The sequence below is a fragment of the Pecten maximus genome, chromosome 1 (genome assembly GCF_902652985.1).
Source record: "Pecten maximus chromosome 1, xPecMax1.1, whole genome shotgun sequence".
Taxonomy (NCBI): domain Eukaryota; kingdom Metazoa; phylum Mollusca; class Bivalvia; order Pectinida; family Pectinidae; genus Pecten; species Pecten maximus.
The window spans coordinates 6,734,351-6,756,585 of NC_047015.1; the positions used below are offsets into that span (position 1 = coordinate 6,734,351).

The window sequence follows — 22,235 nt, forward strand, 5'->3', positions numbered from 1 at the left end:
TTACAAACCAAACATAAACAGATTGAAAATGATCTATTTGAAGGAATTGGAAAAGCTTGCCTCCAGAAAGTTAAGGATCAATGCCAAGGAAACAATGAAAATAGCAGAAAAATTGTACACCGAAGGATACATAAGTTATCCACGTACCGAGACCAACAAGTTTCCTCCTGACCTTGACCTTGGGAGACTGGTGGAGCAACAGACTGTTGATGGTGTTTGGGGAGGTGAGAGTATTACTTAATCTTCTCTTAATACACTTCACTAGATACACTTAATCTTAATCTTCACTAAATTCTCTGTATCTTAATCTTCACTAAATCCACTGTATCTTAATCTTCACTTGATTCACTGTATCTTAATCTTCACTTGATTCACTGTATCTTAATCTTCACTAGATACACTGTATCTTAATCTTCACTAGATACACTGTATCTTAATCTTCACTAGATACACTTAATCTTAATCTTCACTAAATTCTCTGTATCTTAATCTTCACTAAATCCACTGTATCTTAATCTTCACTTGATTCACTGTATCTTAATCTTCACTTGATTCACTGTATCTTAATCTTCACTAGATACACTGTATCTTAATCTTCACTAGATACACTATACCTTAATCTTCACTAGATACACTTTATCTTAATCTTCACTTGATTCACTTTATCTTAATCTTCACTAGATCCACTGTATCTTAATCTTCACTAGATACACTTTATCTTAATCTTCACTTGATACACTTTATCTTAATCTTCACTAGATACACTTTATCTTAATCTTCACTAGATACACTTTATCTTAATCTTCACTTGATTCACTTTATCTTAATCTTCACTAGATACACTGTATCTTAATCTTCACTAGATCCACTGTATCTTAATCTTCACTTGATACACTATAGTTTAATCTTTACTAGATACACTGTATCTTAATCTTCACTAGATACACTGTATCTTAATCTTCACTAGATCCACTGTATCTTAATCTTCACTTGATACACTATAGTTTAATCTTTACTAGATACACTGTATCTTAATCTTCACTAGATACACTGTATCTTAATCTTCACTAGATCCACTGTATCTTAATCTTCACTTGATACACTATAGTTTAATCTTTACTAGATACACTGTATCTTAATCTTCACTAGATACACTCTATCTTAATCTTCACTTGATACACTATATCTTAATCTTCACTAGATACACTTTATCTTAATCTTCACTAGATACACTGTATTTTAATCTTCACTAGATACACTTTATCTTAATCTTCACTTGATACACTTTATCTTAATCTTCACTAGATACACTGTATCTTAATCTTCACTAGATACACTTTATCTTAATCTTCAATAGATACACTGTATCTTAATCTTCACTAGATACACTTTATCTTAATCTTCAATAGATACACTGTATCTTAATCTTCACTAGATACACTTTATCTTGATCTTCACTTGATTCACTTTATCTTAATCTTCACTAGATACACTGTATCTTAATCTTCACTAGATACACTTTATCTTAATCTTCAATAGATACACTGTATCTTAATCTTCACTAGATACACTTTATCTTGATCTTCACTTGATTCACTTTATCTTAATCTTCACTAGATACACTTTATCTTGATCTTCACTTGATTCACTTTATCTTAATCTTCAATAGATACACTGTATCTTAATCTTCACTTGATACACTATAGTTTAATCTTTACTAGATACACTGTATCTTAATCTTCACTTGATACACTATAGTTTAATCTTTACTAGATACACTGTATCTTAATCTTCACTGGATCTTGAGATGGTCCTGGCCAAGTGATGTTATTTTTCAGTTTGGTCTGAAATTTAAGATGGCTGCAATGGTGGCCATTTTGAAAAACACACTTCAATCTTCTTCTCAAGTTCCAACTTTCGGTTTCAACTCAAAATGTTTTTCATGATTGCGCTAAAATTATATCCTACCATTATAGTGATATTGCTTTCTGACAGAATTTGCAAGGCAAGTGTTAGAGCAAGGACCACGTCCACGGAATGGCAGTAAGACTGATCAGGCACATCCCCCCATTCACCCCACCAAGTACACGGACAGGCTTCAGGTATAACATGGCTTGTAATGTATAAACAATGTCCGTCAGTTTAATCAACGTAATCTGTAAATTTGAAAAAGGGTAACACCTGTTATGATCAGTATTGTTGCTTATAGAGGGAAATGACATGTAGAATTTTGTATGCCTTTTTCTTCTGTTTTAACAAATAGGGCAATGAGAAGAGGGTTTATGAATTCATTGTTAGACATTTCCTGGCGACTTGCTCCAGTGACGCTCAAGGTCAGGAAACCATCGTGGAAATAGATATTGCTGAGGAAAAGGTTTGATTATCTCCTAAATATCAGAGCTTTTGATATTACTGTCAGTTTCATGTTTATCACTTCGTAATGCGAAAAATATATTGCACCAATGTCTGGATTTGTTGTAATTCACATAAAAGGAGGGAGTCCAACATGATAGGTTCATCGTTGATCTGAATTGATACAGAGATTATTATTTTTGTAATTCATGTTAGAAGGAGGGAGTCCAACATGATAGGTTCTTCGTTGATCTGAATTTAATGGGGAGATCATTTGTAAATTAAGTACTTAGCTAGTCAGGTATAACTATAAACCAACTAGTATAAATACAGTGTTAAAGTGTCAGTTCCAAGATGTCATTATAGATCAGCAATTATGTCTAGTTTTCAGCCCAGGGCCTCATGATTACTGCCAGAAACTACTTAGAAGTGTACCCTTACGACCGCTGGAATGCCAAGGTATAGTATAATGTCCTAATGTAGTTTTGATGCAGTGTACTTTTCACTGGGCCACTTATATGAATTTCAGGTTGAAGTATTTGTGTGAATTTGAATGTGAATTGTATTAAATTATTATTATCCCAAACTCCTACCTCAGCATTGTTTTAGTAAAGCCTATTACCAAGTATAGTTTTGTCCAATCAGTCTAAACCATTTATGATAAAACTAAGATAGAAGGTAAACCATTTTGAAGTGACATTAGAGAAAGAATGGGATTTCTAAGGGCTGTGTCATCAGTCCATGTGTCTCTTGTAATACCTTCGGTAGTTAGTTGTGAATCCATTTGTCTCCTGCAATAGTAAATTGCTCAAAAACAAAAGCAGTAATTTGCAGGTATGGTCTTTTTGGGTCACCTGAGCGAAGCGGCCGTTGTTAGTAAACAGTTTCACATTTTTGACTTCTCAAAAACTCCAGAACTACTTTTGATGACATTTTACAGAAACTTTCCTTGACTAAAGGTCTACCAAAATCGTAACTTATATGGCAGAATGATATACTCTGCATGGATGGAAGGTTCTTAAGGTGCCTTATCAAAATTTCATGGCCTCTGAGTATCACATTCCCCCTGGGGAGGGGCTAAATTTTACTACAGTTTATATAGGTAACTCACATGTCTTAGCATAATTTGCTTTATTTACATTGGAAAATGGTAAGCATTTGATCAGGGCTAACTTTTCTCAATGACATGTTATCAGAGAATGTCAAGGTCCAATGCCTTGTTATGGGGTCAAAAGTAAGTCAAAAATAAAAATCTCAAATTGAAAAAAATGTTCATCACATTAAAGACCCTGATCCACTGAAACAGAGTGTGCAAGTTTTATGATAATCAGATGAAAAATATGAAATATGGCACTTTGAAAGAGAAAAAAAAGCAACATTTTTCCTGCCAACATTAAAAAATCACCCAAAATTGCACATAAAAACTTTCTGCTCTTTTATCTATTTGAAGGCTTGATGTTTGGCACATCAATAGCATGTATGACTTCCTACATATTTTATGCTTATTTTTGACCTTGACCTTCATTCAAAGTCACAGGGATATGAACATGTGTGCAACGTTTTAATGTCATATCATCAAAAATGATGCAAATATGGCCCTTTGAAGAATGTTTTCCTGCCAAAATTCAAAATTATCCAAAAATTGCAATTCAAATGTTTTTCTTGCATTACTGTGACACATATACACTTGATAATTAGAACATCTACAGCCTGATTTTCTAGCTGCAATAGTTATGCAAATAGTTGGCCTTCAAGGTCACAGTAATCAAATGACCGGTCAAAGAACGGAAGTGAGGACAAAACAAAGAGAAAACATAGGTATAGCATATAAAAGTAACCGTCAGATCGATAACATATCGGAGATCATTTCCTGGATGTAAATCCCATATTTTGGGTCAAATTTACTGGAATTTCAAAACTCAAGACCAAGATTTGGTAGAATCAAATACTCTTCATGGATGGAAAGGTCTTAAGGTGATTTATCAAAATTGTAAATTTCATGGCCCATAGGTTTCATGTTTTTCCCTCCAGAGGTACTTAACTTTACTATTGTTTATGCAGAAAAATCACATTTTAATGGAAATGATTCAGATTTGGTTACAAATATGAGGAGGTCCGAAAGGGGATAGTTTCCAGTCTAACTCCATTGTACTCTGTTGTAGGTTATTCCTGTGTACAGTCAAGGGGACAGTTTCCAGCCTAACTCCATTGAGGTACTCCTTCTTCTCTCTCTACAGATATCTTTCTGACTTGCTTTATGTTTTTAAATTTTATATGCTTAAAGAATTTGAAACAAATTTACATACAGTATATATTGTTTCTTCTGAATAAGAAATTCAGTCTGACAGTGTGCAGAGATAATCTTTTTCTGAGCAATAAGCAATTCGGTCGATGTAGATATATTGTTTCAGAATAAGCATTTCGGTCTGTAAATTCTACCTTTCATTCCTTCAGATGATTGAATCAGAGACCAGCCCACCATCTCTCCTGTCAGAGGCAGATTTGATTGCATTAATGGACAAACATGGAATTGGTATGTTATTTTGTATATTTTTGAAGTTTTTCCTTCAAACCACCTTGATATAGCAGAGTATGAATTTTAAATAAAGTTTATTTTTTTGCAAAAGAACAGAAGCTTTAGTGATGGGACTTTAAGTACCAGTATGTGGCTCTCAAGAACAATATTGTGATGAGAAGGATAAGATATTTTTGCTTTTGGTTATTTTCCCTCTCCCATTTGTACATGATATAAAACACCTTTCTAATAAATAAAGCCTTCTATGAGCATTACATTATTTCTAGTAGTTATCATGTCCATCATTCACTCCGGTGTCTCTTCTACAGCTGCCAGGATTTCCATTCAAAACTTGAAATTCTTGTTTAAAATACTTGCATAGGATTGCCCTTCAAAATTAGGCTTGAAGGTCAAAGGTCAATGTTATACAGTGTAAGATGTGGAAATGATTGTGATACAATGATGAAATAACTGATATGAGGATTCCCTCATTACATTGAGTAAGATAAAATAACTGGTATGAGGATACCCTCGTTACATTGAGTAACGTCAAATAACTGGTATGAGGATACCCTCATTACATTGAGTAAGATAAAATAACTGGTATGAGGATACCTTCATTACATTGAGTAAGATAAAATAACTGGTAAGAAGATACCCTCATTACATTGAGTAAGATAAAATAACTGGTATGAGGATACCCTCATTACATTGAGTAAGATAAAATAACTGGTATGAGGATACCTTCATTACATTGAGTAATATAAAATAACTGATAAGAAGATACCCTCTCATTACATTGAGTAAGATAAAATAACTGGTAAGAAGATTCCCTCATTACATTGAGTAAGATAAAATAACTGGTATGAGGATACCCTCATTACATTGAGTAAGATAAAATAACTGGTAAGAAGATTCCCTCATTACATTGAGTAAGATAAAATAACTGGTATGAGGATACCCTCATTACATTGAGTAAGATAAAATAACTGGTAAGAAGATTCCATCATTACATTGAGTAAGATAAAATAACTGGTATGAGGATACCCTCGTTACATTGAGTAAGATAAAATAACTGGTATGAGGATACCCTCATTATATTGAGTAAGATAAAATAACTGGTATGAGGATACCCTCATTACATTGAGTAAGGTAAAATAACTGGTAAGAAGATTCCCTCATTACATTGAGTAAGATAAAATAACTGGTAAGAGGATACCTTCATTACATTGAGTAAGATAAAATAACTGGTAAGAAGATAACCTCATTACATTGAGTAAGATAAAATAACTGGTATGAGGATACCTTCATTACATTGAGTAAGATAAAATAACTGGTAAGAAGATAACCTCATTACATTGAGTAAGATAAAATAACTGGTATGAGGATACCCTCGTTACATTGAGTAAGATAAAATAACTGGTATGAGGATACCCTCATTACATTGAGTAAGATAAAATAACTGGTATGAGGATACCCTCATTACATTGAGTAAGATAAAATAACTGGTATGAGGATACCCTCATTACATTGAGTAAGATAAAATAACTGGTATGAGGATACCCTCGTTACATTGAGTAAGATAAAATAACTGGTGTGAGGATTCCCTTGTTACATTGAGTAGGAACAGATGCTACACATGCTGATCATATAGAGACCATCAAAAGTCGAATGTATGTTGGACTACAAGGGGACAACAAATTCATCCCTGGTCATCTCGGCATGGGACTTGTTGAGGGTAAGTGTACGATATTCTTGTGTCCGTTCACTTTCTAGTTTTATACACTAGATTGTTCTATATACTAGATAGAGGATATTGAATGGTTTCCCGTTTTATATAACATATATTTCACTCGTATGACAGAATATCAATATTTTCACGAGTGTGAGGCACGAGTGAAAAATATCAAAATATTCAGTCATACGAGTGAAATATATGTTATATTTAACGGGAAACCATTCAATTACCTTTTTATTGCATTTCATATACTTAAAAACAAAATTGATAACATCAGAAAATTAATAGTGTCGAAAAGTGTGGGAATCGGTAATAACGTCATCTCTTTGTGATGTTACTCCACGTCAACTTGATGATGCCATTTGAAAGGACTGATCAGTGCAATTCAAGCATTTCTGCTGTTATCAGAGAATCTGCATGAATAGCTAACATCAAGTGAGTATTTTGTTAAAAACTAGTTAGCATATTTCAGAAATACAGCAAAATAACCAATTTATCTATCTCCGCTTCCACTGGAAAAATCAGCAAGATTCAATAAGGTGAATACAAAGGTTAGCTCTGATTGGTCAAAAACAGAAAACTTATATTTTCACTGCAAAACTTATATTTTCCCTGCTCATAGCTGCAGTTTTTCACTGCTCATAGTTGCAGTGAAAATAAGAAGTTTCATTAGTTTAATCAATTTCTATATTTCGCTGGCAAAAATGCAATAAGTTTTTTTTAACTCATGAGCTTATGCTGTGGTGCGGCATCCGGCCGCACTCACTTAGATATACTTGTGGGGTGCATTAACGATTCATTTTGTGCAAAAATCTTCGTCGCCTATAGGCGATGAAATGTAATGTAATTTTGTGTTTTTTTCCCATAATTCATCATTAAACCTCATTGCGCATGTGTTTTTTTAGCGACGGAATGAACGGAAATTAAATGTGATGTCCGTATCTAATTAAAACTTGAGCGTTGCACCCCACAAGTTCACAGATAAGAGACTACACCCCACAAGTCGATCTTGTCCGTATGACCGTCCATCTGTCCGGCGTCAACTTTTTCATTAAAACAACTTCTTCTTAATAACCAAAAGGCCCAGGGGCTTGATACTAGGCCTGTAGCATCCTGGGGTGAAGGGCTTCCAAGTTTGTTCAAATGAATGACCTTGACCTTCATTCAAGGTCACATGGGTCAAATAGGCTATAATCTTTAAATGGCTTCTTCTCAATAACATCTTTAAATGACTTCTTCTCAATAACCAAAAGGCACAGGGACTTGATATTAGGCCTGTAGCATGCTGTGGTGAAGGGCTACCAAGTTTGTTCAAATGATGACCTTGACCTTCATTCAAGGTCATATGGGTCAAATAGGCTAAAACAACTTCTTCTCAATAACCAAGAGGCCCAGGGACTTGATATTGGGCCTGTAGCATGCTGTGGTGGAAGGCTATCAAGTTTGTTCAAATGAATGACTTTGACCTACATTCAGGGTCACAAAGGTTAAATAGGTTAAAATCTTTAAACAACTTCTCAATAACCAAGAGGCCTAGGGTCTTGATATTAGACCTGTAGCATGCTTGGGTGAAGTGCTACCAAGTTTGTTCAAATGAACGACCTTGACCTTCATTCAAGGTCATAGGGGTCAAATAGGCTGGAATGTTTAATTGACGTCTTCTCAATAACCAAGAGTGCCAGGGACTTGATATAAGGCCTGTAGCATGTTGGGTTGAAAGGGTACCAAATTGTTCAAATGGATGACCTTGACCTTCATTCAAGGACACATGGGTCAAATAGGCTAAAATCTTTAAACAACTTCTTCTCAATTACCAACAGTTCCAGGGACTTGATATTTGCCCTGTGGCATGCTGGGGCAAAGGGTTACCAAATTTGTTTAAATGAATGACCTTAACCTACATTCAAGGTGACAGGGGTTGAATTGGCTAAAATGTTTAAACAACTTCTTCTCAATATCCAAGAGTGCCAGGGAGTTGATATTGGAGCTGTAGCATTCTGGGGTGAAGGGCTACCAAGTTTGTTCAAGTGAATAACCTTGACCTCCCTTTAAGATTACAGGACTCAAGTCTTCAAACAATTTCTCAACCAAAACCTCTATGCCAATCAGCGATTTAGGCCCACAGGGTCTCTTTCTATTTGATATTCACTGAAGTACACAATCACCAATAATTTAGTCAGATGACTGTTAAGGCCCATGGGCCTCTTGTTATTGTTTCCAGGTTATGATGCAATGGGGTATGAAATGTCCAAACCACATCTCAGGGCAGAATTGGAGGCAGATTTAACAAGGTACAGTAAACATAAACTGTCATATTAAAGATTTTAAATAAATTTTGTAACAAAAAATTTGTTACATTTGCTGTAAACAGAAATTATCAGTGGATAAAAGCTATTAAATATGGATCACAATATACTAACAAAGTAAGTGTTAGTTATTAGGTCACCTGAGACGAAGTTGTCGTCCGTCCATAAACAATTTTCATTTTCAACTTCTACCCCAAAACCGCTGAACCAAATTCAATGAAATTTGGCAGGGAGCTTCTATGGCTAAAGGTCAAATAAAAATATGAATTTTATGGCCCCCACCCCACAGAGGCCTGAGGGGCAGGGCCAAAAAGGGTCAAATTTACTAAAACTTCAAAAATCTTCTTTTCTACTCTCAGATATTGTGGAATCGAACACTCTTCATAGATGGAAAGGTCTTAAGGTGCTTTACCAAAATTGTAAATTTCATTGCCCTGGGGAAGGGGTAAACTTTACTATAGTTTAAATAGGGAAATAACATTTTGACTATCATTTGTTTAGTTTCTATTAGAATTAATTCATTCTAACTTTGTTAACATTATCAGCATGGGGTGACAGTTTGATGGTATGCACATGTTGGCCCTGGCTGACCCCCAGGGGCATATAGACAGGGCAAAAAATTAATTTGAATACATCTACTTTCATCTGTTGATTAACCTATGTGTAGATTTTGTCGATACATAGTGGGAGAGTGTGTGCAGAGATATAGGAGGGACATGTTAATGTTTGAGATGTTTTGGTAGTACAGTGTAACACACTGGCCTTTCACCTAAGTCGACTGCCTGACCACGTAGGTTTTCCCCGGGTACTCCGGTTTCCTCCCACAGTAAGACCTCTCACATGCTTCAATCTGGGCCAACAAGCGTGATAAATATAAGTTGATAAAACTTGTTTCTAGACTAGATAGACGACAACTAGATAAAGTTTACGTTTTTAGGTCACCTGAGACAAAGTCTCAAGTGACCTATTCTAACCGCATTTTGTCTGTCGCCGTGCATCAGTTAACTATTTACATTTTTGACTTCTTCTTCCAAACAGCTAAACCAAATTCAATGAAATTTGGCAGACAGCTTCCATGGCCAAAGGTCAACCAAAATTGTGAATCGTTTGGTCCCAACCTCCCAGGGCCATAGAGGCGGGGCCAAAGAGGGTCAGCTTAACTTAAAAAAAATCATAATCTTCTTCTCAGATCCCAGATATGGTAGGGGGGGGGGGGGGGGGGAGTTTACTATAGTTTATTTAGGGAAATCACATTTTTGAGCATTATTTGTTCCAATTGCCATTGGAAATATTGCAAACTTGGTTAGAATTATCAGTATGGGATTTCTGTTGTAAACTACTTTTATATTGGCACTGACTGACCCCCAGGGGCTTATGGGCAGGGCCAAAAAGGGTTAAATTAACTGAAATTTCAAGAAAAGACCCAAATAAGGTAGAATCAAATACACTACATAGATGGAAGGGTCTTAAGGTGCTCTACCAAAATTGTGAATTTCATGACCCTGGGGTCTCACGTTGCCCCTTGGGAGGGCCAAAAAGGGTCATTTAGATTAACTTAAATATTTCAAAACTCGGGTGACCGTTAAGGCCCATGGGCCTCTTGTAATGTTTGAGAGAGTGGAGATTTGACTTGAAGATATCGAGAGATTCAGAAAAGACAACTTCAGGCATTAGTTTATTCCATTACATGCAGTGAGGAATATGAAAAGAGAATTTGTGAGAGTGTCCAGACTGTCACAACTAGGGTGTCAGATGTAGGCCTTTGTTCATGACTACTTTATACTTTATTATACCCCCCCGCAACAAAGTGGGGGGGGGGTATACTAGAATCAGGTCGTCCATCCGTCTGTCCGTTTGTAGACACAACAATGTACCGGCTACTCCTCCTAAACAACAGAGGAAATTTCAATGAAACTTTATGACAATAACCCTTATACATTGTAGATGAGCGTAATCTATATCATGTTGTAATTTTGTGGTTACCATGGTAACCAGGTCACTGTACTTAGTTTATTGGGTGAGGGGGAATTTTGTCCAGTCAACTCCTCATAAACCTGTGAACTGCTTAAAGTCAAACTATACAGGAATGATAGGGACCATGTGTATATGTGCATGCATGAAATTTCTCTACAGAATTTTCGGTTTCCATGGTTACCAGGTTTCAATACCTATATTCTTGTGGAAAACTTTGTCAAGACATCTCGGCCAACTCCTATATAGCTATCAACAGATTTCATGTGAAATACACAGGAATGTTAGGGACTCATAATGTGTACATATGGGGGGGGGGGGGGGGGGGGGGGGGGGGGGTTATGAGTTGACCCTCTGGGCGACAGTTCTAGTTATGATTGATTTTAGACATTATTGACAGACAGTTAGACGGTTCTATGTAATCACAAACTCTGCTGAAATTCCATTTAGAGATTGAGGGTTGGTAACTATTGAAATGTAATACCTCTGAACATTGGTCTAAGAGCTAATGTTTGATCAGTCTCTTTGATTTTTCTTACAGGATTTGTGAGGGCAGAAAGGATAAAAATGGTAAGATGATAATCATTATTCAGCTTTCCTGACTCCAGGTATAAATAAATATGCATGAAATAAATCTTCAAACTGATTGATGGGGAGTAGCCCATGTAGTAATTTGAGTCCTTTTTTTATGTCTTGTTTAAGAAGTGCTGGATTATGTAGTTTACCCTTCATCCCTTGTCTAGCTTGAACACAATGACAAACAGTTGGTCATTTTTTTATGTTTACCATTAAAGATTGGTTATGTATTGCTATATACATTGTATCTGCAAGTACTGGAGAGATGTTTTTCAGAAAATCAGATTTACCATGATCCCTATTTATGTTGGAAAAGTATAAATAAAACAATCATGATAGCTAAGAATATTGATGTCTCACTAAGGTTCTGTCCATGGTTCTGTCCATGGTTCAGTCCATGGTTCTGTCCATGGTTCAGTCCATGGTTCTGTCCATGGTTCTGTAAATGGTTCTGTCCATGGGTCTGTCTCAAATTAGATGTAGTTTTACTGTCATGAGAAGGACAAGATCAGCCATGTTAGATTTTGGTTGTTAAATCTTGTTATTTTCTAACAAAAAGCTGGTTACTCCTGTAGGTACTGGTTACTCCTGTGGGTACTGGTTACTCCTGTGGGTACTGGTTACTCCTGTAGGTACTAGTTAGGGCCCCGCATCGAGAGATGCGGGTGCCCTATAGTAATCAGGTTGTCCGTCCGTCTGTCCGTCCATCTGTCCGTTTTTTTTCTTCTGCACAAAAATGATTGAAGGAGATGAAGGATTTGTATCAAATTGGAACTGATGATTCCTCATGCATCCTAGATCAGATGTGTAGTATTTCATGCAAATCGGATTCAAAATGGCTGTTAGGCGGCCATATTGGATTTTAACATTAACATGAAAATACTGGATCTTTGTTGTTTTTAACTGTTCACTATTCGATTATGCAAAGTTGTCAAGAAATAAACCAAGAGTTAACTGACAGAATGATCAAACTCATAGTTCAAGGTCACAAGTTCAAAGGTCAACAGTCAAGGTCATCCTGGGTCGGCTTCAAAATGCCAGGTAATCGACCCTTTTGGATTTTAGCAGTCAAAACAATTTTGACATTTTCTTATCAATGAAGGATCTTGTTCTCAATTGGAAACTTTGATTGCTTCAACAATTTAAATTCGTTTGAAGGATTTAAAAGGTCTAAAATTGTCATTTACTTTTTTTTTTTAGAAAAGGAATGTAATCCTATCATTATTCAAAAGGCTTTATTCAGCACAAATCATCTAATAACATGAAATGTTTGTGCTTACTTAGTTTTCCGACGTGATGTCACCATCAACTGCTCCTATACTAATAACCTAAGTTGAATATAATATTATATAACTTATTGTAGTTTGTACTAATAACCTGGTTAATCATATAAATTTCCCATTGAAGTTTGAACTTATAACCTGGTTAATCTTATAACCTGATTGATTTTAATTTTTAGCAATAACCAGGTTAACTGTAATTTTGTTTAATAAATAACCTGGTTTATTAGGGCCCCGCATCGAAGATATGGTGCCCTATAGTAATCAGGTTGTCTGTCTGTCCGTCCGTCCGTCTGTCCGTTTTTTTCTTTTGCGCCAAATTATTGACAAGAGTTGAAGGATTTCGGTGAAAATTGGTACCACTTACAAAACCGTCTGTTGCCATGGTAACAAATGGAGGTTTCTGATTGGTTGAAATTTCTATATTGTTCGATTTCGGTGAAAATTGGTACAGAGTGGTTTTTAGGGAAGCCAAACACAATGGTACCACTTAAGAAACCGTCTGTTGCCATGGTAACAAATGGAGGTTTCTGATTGGTTGAAATTATTGGGAATTTTCGAGTTGATTTTGGGAAAAAATCAGGCTAAAACGCATTGAGAATGGGGTCGTTTGGCGCACCCAGTTATATAGGCAGGAAAAACACTGACAATAATTGTTACATTTACCCTGAAGGGTCAGACACATAGCGGGGCCCTTTCTGACGTGTCAGTGTTCTAGTACTCCTGTGGGTAATGGTTACTCCTGAAGGTACTGGTTACTCCTGTGGGTACTGGTTACTCCTGTGGGTACTGGTTACTCCTGTGGGTACTAGTTACTCCTGTAGGTAATAACTACTCCTGTGGGTACTGGTTACTCCTGTGGGTACTGGTTACTCCTGTAGGTACTGGTTACTTCTATAGGTACTTGTTACTCCCGAAGGTACTGGTTACTCCTGTAGGTACTGGTTACTCCTGTTTCTCCCGAAGGTACTGGTTACTCCTGTAGGTACTGGTTACTCCTGTGGGTACTGGTTACTCCTGGAGGTACTGGTTACTCCTGTAGGTTCTGGTACTCCTGTGGGTACTGGTTACTCCTGTAGGTACTGGTTACTCCTGTAGGTACTGGTTACTCCTGTGGTACTGGTTACTCCTGTGGGTACTGGTTACTCCTGTGGGTACTGGTTACTCCTATGGGTACTGGTTACTCCTGTGGGTACTGGTTACTCCTGTAGGTACTGGTTACTCCTGTGGGTACTGGTTACTCCTGTGGGTACTGGTTACTCCTGTGGGTATTGGTTACTCCTGTGGGTACTGGTTACTCCTGTGGGTATTGGTTATTCCTGTTGGTACTGGTTACTCCTGTGGATACTGGTTACTCCTGTTGGTACTAGTTACACTTGTGGGTACTAGTTACTCCTGTAGGTATGTCATGGTTACTCCTGGAGGTACCTGTTACTCTTGTTCTATAGCTGTATAGATTGTTGATGCTGGTTAGATGAACAAGGTAATACCCCAAAAAGTTTTGTTATAGAGGGGAAATCTAGTCAATAGCTTGACTTTGGACAGTTTTAAATTCAGAAGAATGAACAACATAACTAATTTACTGTTGATACGACTGCCCATTCTTCAGAAATAAAAATCTAACATAGAACTAATATCTTATAGTTTGATGGGATCTCTTGTTTGAGTTGCAGTTGTCTTAGAAGAGCAGAAACAGAAATACAAACAAGTGTTCATTGAAGCATGTCGGCAGGTAGGTTTTATATTCCATGCTTCACCCAGAAAATTATAAAAAGATTAAGGCATACAATAAAGGGCTTTTTCTGAGGGCTTTTTAGAGCCGTTAATGGGCCCCATTCCCCATTGGAATTATTTCTTTTTAAAGCCAAATTCCCAAACACTAGGCTTGTGGAATGTTTGGCAGCTTAAACAGGGGGCATCAGAAGGACAGGGTTCAAAAGGGAATTTCAGAAGGTCAGGGCTCCAAAAGGTATGTGAGAAGGACGGGGCTCAAAAAGGTATGTCAAAAGGACAGGGTTCAAAAAGGTATGTCAAAAGGACAGAGCTCAAAAGGGGATGTCAGAAGGACAGAGCTCAAAAGGGGATGTCAGAAGGACGGGGCTCAAAAAGGTATGTCAAAAGGACAGGGTTCAAAAAGGTATGTCAAAAGGACAGAGCTCAAAAGGGGATGTCAGAAGGATTGGGCTCAAGAGGGCATGTCAAAAGGATGGGGCTCAAGAGGGCATGTCAGAAGGACAGGGCTCAAGAGGGATGTCAGATGGATGGGGCTCAAGAGGGATGTCAGATGGACGGGGCTCAAAGGGGGATGTCAGAAGAATGGGGCTGAAAAGGGAATGTCAGATGGACGGGGCTCAAAGGGGGATGTCAGAAGAATGGGGCTGAAAAGGGGACGTCAGATGGACAGGGCTCAAAAGGGGACGTCAGAAGGACAGGGCTCAAAAGGGGATGTCAGAAGGACCGGGCTCAAAAGGGGATGTCAGATGGACAGGGCTCAAAAGGGGATGTCAGAAGGAAGAGGCTCAAGAGGAAAATTCTAACATGTACACCTTCTGTATGGCCTGATAGATTTTGATCTGTATCGATTAAGGGATTTTGATCAAATTTTGGTCTGAAGCATTCTTTGGCGTAGTAAGTGAACTCAGTATTGCATATTACAGGGTACCCTTTTTCCCGTAAGGCCACATTTAATGAAGTCAAAATTATTAAATGTTAGTTAAAGGAATGTGTTGTCAGCATTGCATGGTACTAAGATGCAGATACCAAATTGGAGAAAGTATTTATTATATAACTTAAATGCATGTGTTTTACCATGACTAAAGAAATATCCAGTTAAGGGATGCAGGCCCTCTATGCCTCTTGTTTCTGTATGCATTGAAAATTGACATTAATAGACTAAGTTGGTGTTAATAAAATACCCCAATGATTAAGGCAATAAAAATGTTTTATCCACTAGTTTTGGATTTTGTCTGTAGGCCTTAAAGATTGATGAAGCGCTGGCAAAGTATCTCGGGGAGGCCCAGCCCATGCCTGCAGAACATGGTGAGATAATCAACACTAAAAATCCTTTGTTCTAAATGATATTGTTATGTATTACATACTACTAAATAGGACTAATGTCAGTTTTCTGTCATATTTATAGCGTGCCAAATCACTTATCAATGCTGTTGTATATCCCAACACAGTATAATTACAAAACTATCTATATGTATAGTGGAACTTTCCTGAACTCATCATGCATGGTACATAAATATTTGGCCAGTTTAGAAAGAGTAAGGTTAGGAGAAGTGATCCATTTTGACCTGTCAGACTCTGGGGATAATATTGGTCAGATGACGTTTTCTATCTTTAATGCAGTGTTAAAAATATGGAAGTTGAATGAATACATAGAATGCATAATTCATAAGAATTAAACTAATTAAATAAGTTATATAACTGATTGAAAAAGTATGCCATGATTATATTATTTCCCTTATCATTTCACAATGTGTCGTCAGCACTGACCCGTATCGATCCGGCCTACACCTCTGTGCTTATGGGGCATGATAAGGGATATTTATTTCATTCCAAACTACAACGGTTTTATAAATAAAACCTTTTAAAACATTTTTTAGATAGTCTATTTCCTATTCTGACTATCATAAAGTAACATTGATAGTCTATTTCCTATTCTGACTATCATAAAGTAACGTTCATAGTCTATTTCCTATTCTGACTATCATAAAGTAACATTGATAGTCTATTTCCTATTCTGACTATCTCAAAGTAACGTTTATAGTCTATTTCCTATTCTGACTATCATAAAGTAACATTGATAGTCTATTTCCTATTCTGACTATCCCAAAGTAACATTGATAGTCTATTTCCTATTCTGACTATCCCAAAGTAACGTTTATAGTCTATTTCCTATTCTGACTATCCCAAAGTAACGTTCATAGTCTATTTCCTATTCTGACTATCATAAAGTAACATTGATAGTCTATTTCCTATTCTGACTATCATAAAGTAACATTGATAGTCTATTTCCTATTCTGACTATCCCAAAGTAACGTTTATAGTCTATTTTCTATTCTGACTATCCCAAAGTAACGTTTATAGTCTATTTTCTATTATTTCCCAAAGTAACGTTTATAGTCTATTTCCTATTCTGACTATCCCAAAGTAACGTTCATAGTCTATTTCCTATTCTGACTATCATAAAGTCACATTGATAGTCTATTTCCTATTCTGACTATCATAAAGTAACGTTCATAGTCTATTTCCTATTCTGACTATCTCAAAGTAACATTGATATTCTATTTCCTATTCTGACTATCCCAAAGTAACGTTTATAGTCTATTTCCTATTCTGACTATCCCAAAGTAACATTGATAGTCTATTTTCTATTATTTCTCAAAGTAACATTGATAGTCTATTTCCTATTCTGATTATCCCAAAGTAACATTGATAGTCTATTTCCTATTCTGATTATCTGAATGTAATTATATGATACAATCTTTGATTATCTCAAAGTTAAATGCTTAATTGCAGCATTAGAAACATTAGCCTCATCGCCAATCAAAAAATGTCCGAACTGTGGTCAGGATATGATGTTGAAAACAAAGAAAGATGGAAAGGGGTAAGTAATAATTCTTGATAAAGACAATAATTTCTTCTTTTGTTCACTTTTTATACGCCTGACGAAAGACGAAAGACGGGACGTATAAGTGTTATCATATTGGCGGGCAGGCACATATGGTGTCCGGACCATAACTCCAATATTATTCGACCCAGGCTCTCCATACTTGACACAAATATACATCTTGATGAGCCGGAGTGTCGCATACCAAAATCACACCCCTTACCCCCGTATTTGCGGAGTTACGAGTAACCGTGAGCTAATGCTGTCACACCGGCGTCCGTGTCTCACCCCAAAACTTTAAAGTTTTTGGGGTCAGTTTTTTGAAAGTTTGTAAGTCCAAAAGTATACACCTCATGCCCTTCTAAATTGGTTTATACATTCATTAGAGGTCTAGGAGTGATGTTATGGCAAAATCATGCAGAAAAAAATTGGCATTTTACCATTTAGTGTACTTAATTTTTTTGACACAAAAACTCACTTTAAAGATTTTGGTGGTTAGTTTTGGAAAGCTTGTAAGTCCACACCCTTCTTGTTTGGTTTATACATCCCTTAGAGGTCTAGGAGCGATATTATGTGACATGCAATTTCAAAATGACATGCTTATAATACATACATAAAAAAATGAATGCATAGTGTGATTGCTGCCACCGGTGAGCTTTCGCAATCATTGATTGCACTTGTAAAGCATTACAACCTGTGAAACTACCTCCTTCCATGTGTCAAATATTGCGGCGGGTGTATGTTGTGGCCCTCCAACGGGCCCTTGTTCCTTCTTAATTTGACATAGAGGCATGACATAAAAAATTTGACAAAAAGAATTTTGGGCTCAGAAGCTCAGCTATGATTCCGAGCCAAATTCTACACCTTCAGATACTAGAATTTCTTAATTTCTGCCATACAGAAATTGCTTTCTTTATACATATGGACATATGGATGTCCCCCAAAAGATATATATATATATTCCACAGGTAGAGATGGAAGATCATAAATTGGTCCAAAATGCCTTTCAGGTGAATTTATACTAATTTGTTTTGGGTTTCAAAGATCTTTCTTTGAAATACAATGAATTTCTTGTTATGAAACATTAGCCTGAAATCATCATATTTCTGCTGAAGCATTTTGTAATATGACACTTTCATGTCTCAGGTAAACCTGTGCATGCCTTAAAGTGTATATCAAAGGATTGAATTTATTAAAAACTATAATAGTGCTCTCTTGAATAATATACACAGTATTTCTTTTATGATCAATTATGTGTATATCATATATTTATATTGATATATGATATTTTACAATAACATGGTGACCATTACACACCCTGTGGGCCTCTTGTTTTATACAGACTGTTCCGTTATATATCCACTGGTAGGTGAAATTTAGGATTTGATTTACATTAAAAACAGGACATTTTGCCATGGTATTCTGTTTAGTAGACTAAAACTGTTGGTTAACTTTGATGTTGAAATAAATACTATCTTAATGCTGTATCAAATGCTGCTGATACTGAGTATTTATGTGTTTGTTTAGCTTCTACATAGGCTGTATGGGCTATCCCAACTGTAGGAATGCTGTTTGGCTGCCAGACTTTGTACTGGAGGCAACGGCTGTAGACACATCTTGTCAGACAGTAAGTATAGTGAACTAGAGACAATGGCTGTAGACACATCATGTCAGACAGTAAATATAGTGAACTAGAGACAATGGCTGTAGACACATCTTGTCAGACAGTAAGTATAGTGAACTAGAGACAATGGCTGTAGACACACCATGTCAGACAGTAAGTATAGTGAACTAGAGACAATGGCTGTAGACACATCTTGTCAGACAGTAAGTATAGTGAACTAGAGACAATGGCTGTAGACATGTCATGTCAGACAGTAAGTATAGTGAACTAGAGACAATGGCTGTAGACACATCATGTCAGACAGCAAGTATAGTGAACTAGAGACAATGGCTGTAGACACATCTTGTCAGACAGTAAGTATAGTGAACTAGAGACAATGGCTGTAGACATGTCATGTCAGACAGTAAGTATAGTGAACTAGAGACAATGGCTGTAGACACATCTTGTCAGACAGTAAGTATAGTGAACTAGAGACAATGGCTGTAGACATGTCATGTCAGACAGTAAGTATAGTGAACTAGATACAATGGCTGAAGACACATCATGTCAGACAGTAAGTATAGTAAACTAGAGACAATGGCTGTAGACACATCATGTCAGACAGTAAGTATAGTGAACTAGAGACAATGGCTGTAGACACATCATGTCAGACAGTAAGTATAGTGAACTAGAGACAATGGCTGTAGACACATCATGTCAGACAGTAAGTATAGTGAACTAGAGACAATGGCTGTAGACACATCATGTCAGACGGTAAGTATAGAGAACTAGAGACAATGGCTGTAGACTCATCATGTCAGACGGTAAGTATAGTGAACTAGAATCAATGGCGGTAGACACACCATGTCAGACAGTAACTATAGTGAACTAGAGACAATGGCTGTAGACACATCGTGTCAGACGGTAAGTATAGTGAACTAGAGACAATGGCTGTAGACACATCATGTCAGACGGTAAGTATGGTGAACTAGAGACAATGGTTGTAGACACATCGTGTCAGACGGTAAGTATAGTGAACTAGAGACAATGGCTGTAGACACATCTTGTCAGACAGTAAGTATAGTGAACTAGAGACAATGGCTGTAGACACATCTTGTCAGACGGTAAGTATAGTGAACTAGAGACAATGGCTGTAGACACATCATGTCAGACGGTAAGTATAGTGAACTAGAGACAATGGCTGTAGACACACCATGTCAGACGGTAAGTATAGTGAACTAGAGAGAATGGCTGTAGACACATCATGTCAGACAGTAAGTATAGTGAACTAGAGACAATGGCTGTAGACACATCATGTCAGACAGTAAGTATAGTGAACTAGAGACAATGGCTGTAGACACATCATGTCAGACAGTAAGTATAGTGAACTAGAGACAATGGCTGTAGACACATCGTGTCAGACCGTAAGTATAGTGAACTAGAGACAATAGCTGTAGACACATCATGTCAGACAGTAAGTATAGTGAACTAGAGACAATGGCTGTAGACACATCATGTCAGACAGTAAGTATAGTGAACTAGAGACAATGGCTGTAGACACATCATGTCAGACCATAAGTATAATGTATTAGATGTTAACACTAAGAGAAAATATCAATTTAATGCTAGATTGGGCCACAACAAATTTATAATGGATGTAATTAAATGAAGTTTGATGACTGATCAATTTGTACCATTAAACTCTGGGGTCCCCCTAGAGGATCATTGGAGAACAATGGATCAAAGTAGTCAATGTAATGCTTCATAACGGAAAATGATCATGCATGTACATGTTTCATTAGATAGAAGATGTATCAGGGCATGTCATACACATCTCTTGATCCACATTCCCATTGTGTGCTAACCTCGGGTTCATAGCCTTCACTTCTGCCTAAAGATTTTTCGAACATTTATTGCTCCAGCAGTGGATAAGTGTATATATATATATCTTTTGTATAACTGATATTGCTTATGGTTATGTTTTTCTCAGTGTGCTGGAGTACGCCTGATCAAGTTCAAGTTTAAACGAGGTTCTGTCCCTCCTATGGTGCCTACAGAGTGAGTATGATCTATATAGAGTGAGGTTCTGTCCCTCCTGTGTAGCCTACAGAGTGAGTATGATCTATATAGAGCGAGGTTCTGTCCCTCCTGTGTAGCCTACAGAGTGAGTATGATCTATATAGAGCGAGGTTCTGTCCCTCCTGTGTAGCCTACAGAGTGAGTATGATCTATATAGAGTGAGGTTCTGTCCCTCCTGTGTAGCCTACAGAGTAAGTATGATCTATATAGAGTGAGGTTCTGTCCCTCCTGTGTAGCCTACAGAGTGAGTATGATCTATATATAGTGAGGTTCTGTCCCTCCTGTGTAGGCTACAGAGTGAGTATGATCTATATATAGTGAGGTTCTGTCCCTCCTGTGTAGCCTACAGAGTGAGTATGATCTATATAGAGCGAGGTTCTGTTCCTCCTGTGTAGCCTACAGAGTGAGTATGATCTATATATAGTGAGGTTCTGTCCCTCCTGTGTAGGCTACAGAGTGAGTATGATCTATATATAGTGAGGTTCTGTCCCTCCTGTGTAGCCTACAGAGTGAGTATGATCTATATAGATCGAGGTTCTGTCCCTCCTGTGTAGCCTACAGAGTGAGTATGATCTATATAGATCGAGGTTCTGTTCCTCCTGTGTAGCCTACAGAGTGAGTATGATCTATATATAGTGAGGTTCTGTCCCTCCTGTGTAGCCTACAGAGTGAGTATGATCTATATATAGTGAGGTTCTGTCCCTCCTGTGTAGCCTACAGAGTGAGTATGATCTATATATAGTGAGGTTCTGTCCCTCCTGTGTAGCCTACAGAGTGAGTATGATCTATATATAGTGAGGTTCTGTCCCTCCTGTGTAGCCTACAGAGTGAGTATGATCTATATAGAGTGAGGTTCTGTCCCTCCTGTGTAGCCTACAGAGTGAGTATGATCTATATAGATCGAGGTTCTGTCCCTCCTGTGTAGCCTACAGAGTGAGTATGATCTATATAGATCGAGGTTCTGTCCCTCCTATGGTGCCTACAGAGTGAGTATGATCTATATAGATCCAAGTTCTGTCCCTCCTGTGTAGCCTACAGAGTGAGTATGATCTATATAGATCGAGGTTCTGTCCCTCCTGTGTAGCCTACAGAGTGAGTATGATCTATATAGATCGAGGTTCTGTCCCTCGCGTGTAGCCTACAGAGTGAGTATGATCTATATATAGTGAGGTTCTGTTCCTCCTGTGTAGCCTACAG

The 22,235-nt window shown here is 37.2% G+C and overlaps 1 protein-coding gene across 2 annotated transcripts in view; it reads left to right on the forward strand.

The window, feature by feature from the left end:
- LOC117323423 (DNA topoisomerase 3-alpha-like) overlaps positions 1–22,235 on the forward strand; it is a 59,654-nt gene that overhangs the window by 16,970 nt on the left and 20,449 nt on the right. For both annotated transcript variants that reach the window (XM_033878647.1, XM_033878653.1), the window contains exons 11-24: positions 44–224; positions 1,996–2,102; positions 2,264–2,374; positions 2,737–2,811; positions 4,515–4,565; positions 4,807–4,885; positions 6,492–6,605; positions 8,827–8,896; positions 11,424–11,452; positions 14,412–14,470; positions 15,711–15,777; positions 17,266–17,353; positions 18,884–18,983; positions 20,950–21,017. In XM_033878647.1, the coding sequence (XP_033734538.1) occupies positions 44–224; positions 1,996–2,102; positions 2,264–2,374; positions 2,737–2,811; positions 4,515–4,565; positions 4,807–4,885; positions 6,492–6,605; positions 8,827–8,896; positions 11,424–11,452; positions 14,412–14,470; positions 15,711–15,777; positions 17,266–17,353; positions 18,884–18,983; positions 20,950–21,017 (1,199 nt within the window). The remainder of the gene's footprint in view (positions 1–43; positions 225–1,995; positions 2,103–2,263; positions 2,375–2,736; positions 2,812–4,514; positions 4,566–4,806; positions 4,886–6,491; positions 6,606–8,826; positions 8,897–11,423; positions 11,453–14,411; positions 14,471–15,710; positions 15,778–17,265; positions 17,354–18,883; positions 18,984–20,949; positions 21,018–22,235) is intronic.